At 47.4% G+C, this 12729-nt stretch overlaps 1 protein-coding gene across 1 annotated transcript in view; it reads left to right on the top strand.

Annotated features, from left to right (window-relative positions):
* Positions 1–12729, top strand: part of LOC144720142 (platelet-derived growth factor receptor alpha-like) — a 52192-nt gene that overhangs the window by 5496 nt on the left and 33967 nt on the right. Inside the window, 4 exon segments of the mRNA XM_078596649.1 lie at positions 2100–2321; positions 3473–3497; positions 3500–3547; positions 7460–7632. Of these exon segments, the coding sequence (XP_078452775.1) occupies positions 2100–2321; positions 3473–3497; positions 3500–3547; positions 7460–7632 (468 nt within the window).

The raw sequence follows: 12729 nt of genomic DNA, 5'->3' as shown, positions 1-12729 counted from the left end.
CATGGATCCAGCAAGCATTTTAAGTGATTGAATTCTTGCCTCTTTTGCTATCCTTTGCTGGCATCCACTTGGCCTCTTTGATATATGCACTACTCCATGCGGCATGAAATAATATCCCTGCTCAATAAAAAAAGACAAATTAGCAATATAAAAAAAACTAAACAAAAATGTTGGATATGTTAGTTCTATCAAATGTTAATTTTAATGTGTCACTATTTTTTAAACCATAATTCAAACTTAAACCCTGCAAATTTCATTAAAATGAGACATATTTGCAAGACAGTTTAAACACTCCGCCGCCTCAACTCCCCACGAGTGATGAGGCAGTTGTAGAGAGAGTGGAGGTGTTCTCATACCTGGACAGTGTGCTCATGACTAGTTTCGGTTTGGCAGCAGACGTCTCATTCCAAATCAGTCGAGCTGGATTATCTTTTCATCAGCTGCGTAACGCCGTGTGGAAGCTACCTGGCCTATCGCTCCATACGAAGCTCCGGGTCTTCTCCTCCACAGTCGTGCCCTCCCTCTCTGTGCTTGATAAACGTGGACCCATCTGAAGGAACATCTGCGCCGGTTTGAAGCATTCAGGCTGGCCTGCCTAAAATCTATTCTGGGTTTAACTAGGCTGGATCGTGTGAGGAGCTCGCAGATTTGTGAGAGATTTGGACGAAGTCGCATCGGTGATACAATCCGGCAGGCAAGGCTGCGGTGGCTGAGTCACGTCGCCCGCATGTCCAGCCACCGCATGCCCAAACAGCTTTTGTTCGGCCGGATCGAGGGGGCTAAACGGGCGTGGCACGGTCTAGAGAAGAGATGGAGCGATGCGGTGTACAGGAGGACGTGGAGCTGAGTGTACTTTCCGAAGACCGGTAAGCAGCTGGGCCAAGTCGCCCTCCAACAACAACGGAGGGCAGAGGAGCGACGCTCGGTAAGTTCGCACAGTGGGGAGCACAGCTGGTGTGCATCTGCCAAACCATCTCAGTCAGTCAACCCACGGTACCTGGGTCTTTACCGTGACCTCCTGTCAGCAGCAAGCCTTCGACACTCCACGTGGCCTCAACATTGCACCTAGTCTGGCACAAGCGCGCTGGTGACGTCCCCGCCACGTATTGGCGAATGGCTGGCTGTTGTTGGTGTGTGCAACTTTTACATCTCAGCATCCGTTTGCAAAGTTTTCCTGAACGCACTGCATTTTTTCCCTCTCTTTCTCCTCCAGTTAACTAATAGTGGGGGGGGTCTCAGCGAGTGGAGGGGGAATCTTGCTCACGACATGTGTTCCACATATGCACGGGGAGGAGACTTAAACGGGCCAAATCGCTGAGCTTGAGCCTCGAGAACGGATGTTATAAACACACGAGACGCTTACACTGGGACGCGGACGAGCTTGGGCCTCGGACAAGCGCGCGACGAATCCCTCGACTGCTGTTCAATTCCCTCCACGTTTTGGGGGGGGAAATCCAGGTAAGCGTTTTCCGGCACCACTGCAGGGGACGCATTGTTTAAGGAGCGAGCGGGCTGGGTGGGTGGGTGGGGTGGAGTTGAGCTTGGGTTCTAACGAAGAGATGCTCGTCAACAAAGAAATGCTACGCAGAGAGGGGGCACGATAAGCGAGCCGAGGCCACGGGGATCAGTCGAGACCCAGGGGGCCGCAACTAAAATAACAAGAAGAGGCATTTTTTTTATCCCAAATTCCATTTAAAAAGTAAAGATATTTCAAGAGCCGCAATATATACGTGTGTGTGTGTAAATGCGAGACGGTGGTGGTCCTGGAACCGCAGGTTATCCCTCCCCCACCTGGTCGAGACCAACAAAGTGAGTCGCGCGAATTGCACGGATGTAGCTCGGTGCGGGGCCTGTAGCAAATGTTGTTATAAAGGGACCCTACATTTTAAAAAACATAAATATTAAAATACAATTGTTTTACTTGCACAGTAAAGTAATTGTATTTTTTTATTTGCTATACAAGCATGTAATACGACAAATTGCTAACCTTAAACACCCAGTTGTTCTAAGGCGGTATAGTACTATAGTAATAGAGCAAGTGCAGAATCACTGAGCCGGAATTGATAGCTTGAAAGCATTTAGCGCGGGGCCCTTGAAAGTGCGGGGCCCGTAGCTACTACACATGTAGCTACTACACATGTAGTAGCTACTTTTGCTACGACGATAATTCGGCACCCCCCCCCCCCAACGCCTGCCGTGTGAACGAAGAGTTCGCTCCGCTCGGATCAACCACTCGGCGGCCACTGACAAGCCGCCTCCTCCGCCCGTTCGTCGATTCCACGCGCAGCCGAACGATGCGTCCCGCTGTGCATCAGCCACGCGTAATGCACGCCCGCCGCCTCTCGGCCACGATAGATGGACCATTGCCCGAAACGTCACCTTCGATATGTTGAATCGTAGGTGACAATGGTGAAGTTGTTGGGCGCGCTGTTTCTGCCTGTGCGAGACGATGCCAAGTAGAATGTGATGTTGGAAATGCTGCGGCTGCTGCTGCTGTATCACGCTTTAGGCGTGGGATGCAGCCCTCACTTATGCCGCTGCCATCATCCAAGGGGTCGCCTGGTCTCAGAGACCGACGACACGGGCAATAATTGTTCATCTGCTCACTGCAGATGTTAAGGTGCTACATGCGTGGTGGTGAATGGAGGTGTGGGAGGCGACAGGACACTTGGCCAATGTTTCTCTCGCCCGTGGTGTTTGTTAGCCCTGATCGGGAATCGAACGCGATTCGCTTGGGTTCATAGCACGGTTCGCTGATCACTGTGCCACTATTTTAGCGAAGTTATCATTGACATTTGATTTAATTCCGGCCAGCAGTTAATTTGTTAATCTATTTAATCTGTCGTTATATCTATTTTAGTTATTAACTCATGAGACAGGTCCCGAAGGGTGTTTTCACTGTGGTTAAAATAAACAACATACTTAATACAGATAATGTTACCATTCAGTTTGAGCCAGCTTAACTTCATAATGGGCCTTCAGAAAACGGTATTTCGTTTAAGGAGGCACACTCGGTCAGTAGCCTGGTGTCGAATGTCACAACCTACGAGCCATTGGTGAACCCGTGAGGTTAAAGTTGTCTCAACATCACTGGGTCAAGTCACTTCTGGCAGAAGGGCCTCCTCTAGACAGCCCCTTCTAGAGGATATGTGGTCTAGTCTTCCATGCTAGCCAGACGACTTGAAAGAGGTGAAACCTACCCATACTTTACCCCCACTACATGCGACCTACCGATCGATTAACTGTGGCGTTCCCATTTATAACTGCTAGGTGGACAGAGGCTTGAAGAAACTTGCACCGTGGGAGATTGGACAGGCGGCCTCTGAGTTGCAAGTCCAGTGCACAACCCATCACACCACGGCAGCATCTGGAAACAATCCCAGTTTACAAGTTTATTGTCTCTGTGAGCAGCATTCCATGGCCGTGTTTTGTTGAAATCCTCTCTGCCCTGTGTGTGTCTGTGTCTTAACAGCGTCACTCTTTACTTTGGATTTCATCGTGACCATGATGTTCGGCCTACATATATTGCTGGCCTCCATTATTCTGGGTATGTAGCTTCCTGTTGACAAGATGAGTGCTGCACCATACATGTCCGAGTGTGTTGGTGGTGTATGTCTCAAATGTGGAATTGTACAGGTCTGGCTGGTGCATGAACAGGGATGTTAATTATAATTGTTTATTTCTTTTGAGAACAATTTCCTGACACAATGCAATTAAAAAAAAAGTTCCTGTAGGGATTCAGGATAGTTTTTAAACATGACTACAGGCTATGTGTGTGGTGGTGGTGGTGTCATCCTCTTTTAAGCATGGGTTCTTGTGGGTATCTCGGTTTCCTCACACGCAGTTTTCGAAAAGGACTGGCTAAACATTTAACAGATCAGGAAGGAGTCCTGAAAATGTCCAATTTCTGTGGACAAATGAGAATGATTAATATGAAAAAAAGCGAAGTATTGTGTGATGCTACTTGAATTGGCAGTGGTGCCCAAAACGAAATAACAAAAAGACTCAGAACCTTTTTCCACAACACTGTGTTGTGGCCTTCATCGGAAACGTTTATAATAGGCGACGTTTTGGACAATGTCCCTTTTTCATGCCAGCGAGGTAGTGCCTCCAACTCTAATCCACTCTAGACAACATCGACTGATCTCTGACGTCATCATGTGTGCCTTGTGGTGCCAGCAAAAGTGGAGGAGGCCCTACTAGAGTACTTTCTTTATTTCTATTTCAGAGAAATGTCTCCCCTAAAGTGGCATAAAGAATTCAAATACATCTATGCGGAGTCACATGACCTGCAAAACGCCAGCTCTTGATGCAAATTCGCAAATAAATGAACGCACACCGTTAAAGTCACTAGAATTTCGGCAGCCTATGGCCGCCTTAATGTATAGCTCCTGCAGAAGGCTTCTCGGCGCATCGCCCCCTCCAAATGTCTGCAGATACTACTGACTCTATAGTATGTAGGGTGTGTAGTAGATACTACTGACTTTACTGTATGTAGGGTGTGTAGTAGATACTACTGACTCTATAGTATGTAGGGTGTGTAGTAGATACTACTGACTATTGTATGTAGGGTGTAGTAGTAGATACTACTGACTCTATTGTGTGTAGGGTGTGTAGTAGATACTACTGACTATTGTATGTAGGGTGTAGTAGTAGATACTACTGACTCTATTGTATGTAGGGTGTGTAGTAGATACTACTGACTCTATTGTATGTAGGGTGTGTAGTAGACACTACTGACTCTATTGTGTGTAGGGTGTGTAGTAGATACTACTGACTCTATTGTATGTAGGGTGTGTAGTAGACACTACTGACTCTATTGTATGTAGGGTGTGTAGTAGACACTACTGACTCTATAGTATGTAGGGTGTGTAGTAGATACTACTGACTCTATTGTATGTAGGGTGTGTAGTAGACACTACTGACTTTTATTGTATGTCGGGTGTGTAGTGGTTACTACTGACTCTATTGTGTGTCGGGTGTGTAGTAGATACTACTGACTCTATTGTATGTAGGATGTGTAGTAGACAGAGGTGGGACAAAGTCATTGTTATGCAAGTCCAAGTCGAGTCGCAAGTCATCAAATTCATGACTCGAGTCTGACTCGAGTCCAAGTCACATGACTCGAGTCCACATCTCATAGGTGGGACAAAGTCATTGTTATGCAAGTCCAAGTCGAGTCGCAAGTCATCAAATTCATGACTCGAGTCTGACTCGAGTCCAAGTCACATGACTCGAGTCCACACCTCTGGTAGTAGATACTACTGACTCTATTGTATGTAGGGTGTGTAGTAGATACTACTGACTCTTGTATGTAGGGTGTGTAGTAGACACTACTGACTCTATTGTGTGTAGGGTGTGTAGTAGATACTACTGACTCTTGTATGTAGGGTGTGTAGTAGATACTACTAACTCTATAGTATGTAGGGTGTGTAGTAGATACTACTGACTCTATTGTGTGTAGGGTGTGTAGTAGACACTACTGACTCTTATTGTATGTCGGGTGTGTAGTGGTTACTACTGACTCTATTGTGTGCAGGGTGTGTAGTAGATACTACTGACTCTATTGTGTGTAGGGTGTAGTAGATACTACTGACTCTATTGCATGTAGGATGTGTAGTAGATACTACTGACTCTATTGTATGTAGGGTGTAGTAGATACTACTGACTCTATTGTGTGTAGGGTGTGTAGTATATACTACTGACTCTATTGTGTGTAGGGTGTGTAGTATATACTACTGACTCTTATTGTATGTAGGGTGTGTAGTGGTTACTACTGACTCTATTGTGTGTAGGGTGTGTAGTAGATACTACTGACTCTATTGTATGTAGGATGTGTAGTAGATACTACTGACTCTTATTGTATGTCGGGTGTGTAGTGGTTACTACTGACTCTATTGTGTGTAGGGTGTGTAGTAGATACTACTGACTCTATTGTATGTAGGATGTGTAGTAGATACTACTGACTCTATTGTATGTAGGGTGTAGTAGATACTACTGACTCTATTGTATGTAGGGTGTGTAGTAGATACTACTTACTCTATTGTGTGTAGGGTGTGTAGTAGATACTACTGACTCTATAGTATGTAGGGTGTATAGTAGATACTACTGACTCTATAGTGTGTAGGGTGTGTAGTAGATACTACTGACTCTATAGTGTGTAGGGTGTGTAGTAGATACTACTGACTCTATAGTGTGTAGGGTGTGTAGTAGATGCTACTGACTCTATTGTGTGTAGGGTGTGTAGTAGATGCTACTGACTCTATTGTGTGTAGGGTGTGTAGTAGATACTACTGACTCTATAGTGTGTAGTGTGTGTAGTAGATACTACTGACTCTATTGTATGTAGGGTGTAGTAGATACAACTGACTCTATTGTGTGTAGAGTGTGTAGTAGATACTACTAACTCTATAGTATGTAGGGTGTGTAGTAGATACCAGAGGTGGGACAAAGTCATTGTTATGCAAGTCCAAGTCGAGTCGCAAGTCATCAAATTCATGACTCGAGTCTGACTCGAGTCCAAGTCACATGACTCGAGTCCACATCTCATAGGTGGGACAAAGTCATTGTTATGCAAGTCCAAGTCGAGTCGCAAGTCATCAAATTCATGACTCGAGTCTGACTCGAGTCCAAGTCACATGACTCGAGTCCACACCTCTGGTAGATACTACTGACTCTATTGTGTGTAGGGTGTGTAGTAGATACTACTGACTCTAGTGTATGTAGGGTGTGTAGTAGATACTACTGACTCTATTGTATGTAGGATGTGTAGTAGATACTACTGACTCTATTGTGTGTAGGGTGTGTAGTAGATACTACTGACTCTATTGTATGTAGGGTGTGTAGTAGACACTACTGACTCTATAGTATGTAGGGTGTATAGTAGATACTACTGACTCTATTGTGTGTAGGGTGTGTAGTAGATACTACTGACTCTATAGTATGTAGGGTGTATAGTAGATACTACTGACTCTATAGTGTGTAGGGTGTGTAGTAGATACTACTGACTCTATTGTGTGTAGGGTGTGTAGTAGATACTACTGACTCTATTGTGTGTAGTGTGTGTAGTAGATACTACTGACTCTATTGTATGTAGGGTGTGTAGTAGACACTACTGACTCGGTTGTATGTATGACTATTGTATGTAGGGTGTGTAGTAGATACTACTGACTCTATAGTATGTAGGGTGTGTAGTGGATACTACTGACTCTATTGTATGTAGGGTGTGTAGTAGATACGACTGACTATTGTATGTAGGGTGTGTAGGCATATATGCCTACAAAATAACATTTTTGGAACCCTATTGGATCAACTTTTTATCCCCACATCCGGTGAGGGGGAGGGGTCCACTTTCTATAACTTTTTGATTCAGGCCTTCTGAACGGCTCTGAAAATGTAGTTGACGGACAAACGGAACGCCGGGGCCTTTATAATAGGTCTTCTCATTGCCGATATTCAGGCTGCTGCTGCTGTGCTCTGGATCTTCCACGCGTGAGCCCCAACGCGAGCGAGGTGACTGTGGAGGTCGGGCAGAGGCTGGCCGTGAGGTGTGAGGCCTCGGCCCGCGTGGTTTGGGTCGATCCTCAAAACGCCGCCGTCTCAACGCCGCCCGCAACCACAGCCACGGCGCAGGTGAGGGCGGTGGACCCCATCGGTGGCTCTGACCGAACGCGATGCGTGCACCGTAGAAAGCGATCTTGTTGTTGTTGTCGTTGCTGTTGTTCTCCACTTCCATGTTGTGTCGTGTACGCCATGTGTTGTTATAAAGAGCGCTTTATTATTACTACTACTACTACTACAGTAGTTGGCAATTAAGACATTTCCTAAAAAATGTTTTGTCTTTTTCTATTTGTTTCTTTGCTCCGACCTAGCGAGCTTTTTTGTTATTATTGTAGTGCTCGTACCGACACGACAGCTTCTTGTCTTTCCTCGGTTCTTTATTCAATCATATAGTTCCACATTTCTCCCGTCAACACCGCTCAATGTTCCTCCGTATATTCCAACCCACAACTCTCCGTCAACATCACTCAATGTTCCTCCGCTCGCTCGCTGCGCTCCGCTGCCCTCGCTCACTCCCCTCGGCTCCTCCGGCGACTCTCCTCTCCGCTCTCTCTCTCTCCAGCTCGGCTGCTCACTATTAACTCCGTCGTCCCACTCCGTTGTAACTCTCCGTCGTCTCACTCCGTCGTAACTCTCCGTCGTCTCTCTCTCCACTGATGCTTCCGTTACTCCGCTGCTACCCTACACTGTACTCGCTCTATCCACTGCTACCCTATGCTGTACTCTCTCTATCCACTGCTACCTTATACTGTACTCTCTCTATCCACTGCTACCCTATGCTGTACTCTCTCTATCCGCTGCTCCGTCTCTCCATCCGTTCGTCTCTTGTCCCAGGCACCAACCCCCGTTTCACTCCACCATCTCACCCTTTATCCCCGAACCAATTACCCCTAATTAATTAAGTCATCCCCCGCGACGCCACTCGCCCCCAGCCCCCGGTGCCACGTGGCATTGTTATTCCAGATACGCCGGCGCCAATCTCGGACAACAGCCCCTCTCGTCCAATTAACGCCCTGCGTCCTCAATTACCCCCGGCCACCTGCGGCCCCCTTAACTATCACACCACCTTAATTTGTACAACAACAACGGTTAGTTAATCAGCGCCCTGTGTCCTCGTTTGCCCTCACTGTCCGCCACATGCACGCATACAGACCCAGCGCGTGACGCGTGTCTCAAGCACTACATCATCATTAGGCTTTGCTATAATATGTTGCCTGTGTAGTGACTGTACCTGTCACTGTGTGGTGCGGGGACTTGCGAAGTCACGGCCGGTAATGTCATTGCGGGCAGCCCGGGTTGCGGGCTGCAGTACCAACACTAGCGGTGGTTGGGTGAGCGCCGGTTAGCGCGGAGGCACCGCGAGCAGTGTGCGGTGCCGGCTCCCAGTGAGGGAGCGAGAGGGAGCATCAGCCAGCCAGGGTTACTCTGGGGCATGATGCTCTGGCTAACCTGTTGTCACGTGACCGGACGATACTGGAGGGGGGGCACCGATGGATGGGGACCGAGGGGCGGTCACGTGGTCCCGGAGAGCTCTCGGGAACATTCGAGAAGGAGCTCGAGGAGCCTGGAAGGTGGGCGGAGCTAAGGGCGGAGCCAGCCCCAGCCCGGGAGCATATAACGAGAGCTCCGTGAGGAGCTCGGGGTTCTTCAAGTGTTGGTGTTCGAAGATCCACGTCAGGGAGAAGAAGCCTCTAGCCACGCGGTCCGGGGCCCAGCTTGTGGTCCGGACCGGGATAGCGAACCGTGTCTAGTTCTGCCGTAGCGTGGTTAGATGAGGATTCTAGACCTGGGCGTAGGTTGTGTTATGTTCGTGCTGTTATGTGAATGAATAGTGTTGCTCCCAAGATAACGTCTGCGACTCAGTTGGACTCACTACACCTGCACAGCAGACAAGGGATTTGAAACACTTGGTTTTATTAATTAGTTCATCATTAGACCTCCTTTGCCAGTAACAAAATATACTTTTTTCTGGAAACAAAACTGAAACCTTTTTACAAGTGTAATGCGGGCGTAAACGGCCTCGCGGATATGACGTCACGGGGGGGGAGGGGTTAGGTCACGTGGGGGAGAGGGGTGAGCTCTTAAGGGCGGTAACCGGAAGAGACGAGGAGAGAGTGTGGGAATAAAGACAGGGTGAGGCCACGCAGGGCAGAAGGTGGAGAGTGGCGAGATCGCCACGTGGTGAGACTCGGCACCGTCGGTCAGCGGTGACCGGGCACGGGTGGAACGGAGGGCAGCGGTGGAGCTGCAGCGAGAGCAGCTGAAAGACTGCACAAGAAAGCCTGCAGCGGAGCTGCATCGGAGTGGGGAAAGGCTACGGGAGCGACGGCAGGTGTCGAGCTGCCAAGCGGGGAGGCTCTGAGCGAGGGCCGTGTGGGACAAGTTGTAAGAACCCAAATAAAGGACAACGGAGACAGACACAGTGAAAGAGTCCTTTATTACACGAGGAATCATGTGTGCATTAACCACAATACTTGTGGTCAAAATGCAAACAAAAACACACTCTGATAAGTAAAACATTAAAATTAATGAAAGTAAAATAAAATAAAAATCACGACGTTTCGGAGGCAACACAAGTCTCCGTTATCAGGTGGGACAGTCACAGCCAGATTTGCTGCATCAAGTGAGGCGATGATTCAAGATGTAATCCCTTAAAAGCAAGGTGAGGGGGGAGGAGAGGGGGGGGAGCTCATCAGAATGTGGTAGCCAATGAATGGAACGTATCGGGAGGGAGGGGGGCGGGGCTCAAAGACGGCACGACGTGCCACGTAGAACGCATCGGGAGGGGGAGGGGGGGCGGGGCCAAAAGAATGCACGACGTGGTACACGAGAGTCGGCGGCGTGGACGTGGTTGTGCGCAAGCAACTACTGCTGCACACGCCAACGCATTGGACAGAGAGGGGGAGGAGAGGCCAAAAGAGAGTGTGGGGTGCAAGTGTACGTGGACATGTGTGTGTACAAGCACCTGTTGATACACATGATAGAAAAGAACGAAAATGCCCATGTTTATACCAGTGCTGGCTGAACAATGAAGAGAGTACTGTTAAACACTGGGGATGTTAACACTCGGTAAAGTAAAGTAAAATAGTGCCTGTCAGATAAGATGGTCCAAAAAAGTGTAATTAAGTCTTTTTTGCGTGGTTGATAACATCTTTCCAATGATTACTAAGTTTGTACCCATCATCACGGTTGAAATTATGTCTGTGTTTGTATATTTGTATGGCTTCGTGTACAAACCTTTGATGGTAGCCAGGAGGTTTGCAGAGAACCTTGGTCTCGGAAAAGACAATTTCATGAGAGCCCACCGAGTTGTAGCAATGATCGGCAACGGCCGAAGAATCAGTTCTGCCGTGTTTCAGATCTGACTTGTGCTCGCGGACACGATCAGAAACATGACGTTTCGTTTCTCCAATGTAGCAATCACCACAAATGCAACTCAATTTGTAGACTCCAGGATACTGTAAGTCAGGAACGACATCCTTCACAGATGGAATCAGGCATCATGTTTGCATTGCAAACATGATGCCTTGAATAAAGGTGTCAGTTTTGTACCAGTTAAAAGGGTAAAAACCTACCATTATATTTTGCCACTGGTAAAAGAGATCTCATAGTGTAGATGGAATCAGATCACGGATTTCATGCACCGTACTGAATCGGACTTGGATCTTATGTTTGTTTAGAATTTTGGAGATCTTTTTGGTCACGCCTGCTATGTATGGTAACGTGATAGTTTTGGTCGGAGTTTCATGTGGCTGTTTCTGTGTGGTGGGAGAAACAGCTTGGCGGATAGTGCAGTCAGATTATCCGTTCATCCTGAGGGCCCGATGTACATGTCTTAATTCACCGGTCAGGTGGTGTTGGTCAGAAATGCCATGGGCTCACTTTACCGAGTGTTAACATCCCCAGTGTTTAACAGTACTTTCTTCATTGTTCAGCCAGCACTGGTATAAACATGGGCATTTTCGTTCTTTTCTATCATGTGTATCAACAGGTGCTTGTACACACACATGTCCACGTACACTTGCACCCCACACTCTCTTTTGGCCTCCCCTCCCCCTCTCTGTCCAATGCGTTGGCGTGTGCAGCAGTAGTTGCTTGCGCACAACCACATCCACGCCGCCGACTCTCGTGTACCACGTCGTGCATTCTTTTGGCCCCGCCCCCCCTCCCCCTCCTGATGTGTTCTACGTGGCACGTCGTGCCGTCTTTGAGCCCCGCCCCCCTCCCTCCCGATACGTTCCATTCATTGGCTACCACATTCTGATGAGCTCCCCCCCCCTCTCCTCCCCCCTCAACTTGCTTTTAAGGGATTACATCTTGAATCATTGCCTCACTTGATGCAGCAAATCTGGCTGTGACGGTCCCACCTGATGACGGAGACTTGTGTTGCCTCCGAAACGTCGTGATTTTTATTTTATTTTACTTTCATTAATTTTAATGTTTTACCTACGTGACTTTACCGAAAAAAACCTAAGAATATGAATCCTTGCAGTCACGAAAGCTTCAAATCTAGAACACTGATAATATATGCATTGTCCTTGAAACTGATTGGTCCACACTAGAGACGGCTTTCTTTTGAGCCTCGTCTCAATTGGTGCTAGACCAGAGGACGCCAAAAGGCGTACAGCTCAAAGACAAAGGAGGTCTAATGATGTAGCTGCTTACCCCGAGCCCTCATTACTTTGATAGTGCATTGTCTTTCAGTTGCAAGGACAATGCATATATTATCAGTGTTTTTTTTGCATTTTGACCACAAGTATTGTGGTTAATGCACACATGATTCCTTGTAAAAGGTTTCAGTTTTGTTGCCAGAAAAAAGGGGAGAAACCCTATTATTTTATTAATTATTATTATCAATGTTATGTTTGTTACCGAATATGCCTGATGTGATGTTTAAAAATGCAAAAGTATATGATTTCTCAATACGATTAAACGTTTGAAACTGGATAGCTAACAGCAATTAAGTTAACATAATCATGTTAACATTCTCGAGCGATGCATCAGGTTGCTCCATTCGAGTGCGTGGGGTATCAATATTCAGTATCCAGATCATCTCGAAAGCCTCCCGTGCCTCGTGTGTGGCCACCCCCCCTATGAATCCCACCTCTTTCCCCGCCCCCTGTGAAAACGTACGCCGCTGCGTGCAAGCTCAGTTTTGCTTGCGCCTTC

This window comes from Lampetra planeri, chromosome 7 (genome assembly GCF_965212315.1).
Source record: "Lampetra planeri chromosome 7, kcLamPlan1.2.h2, whole genome shotgun sequence".
Classification (NCBI taxonomy): Eukaryota; Metazoa; Chordata; class Hyperoartia; order Petromyzontiformes; family Petromyzontidae; genus Lampetra; species Lampetra planeri.
Note: the sequence above shows the minus strand (reverse complement) of the source record. Positions and strands in the feature narration are given on the sequence as shown.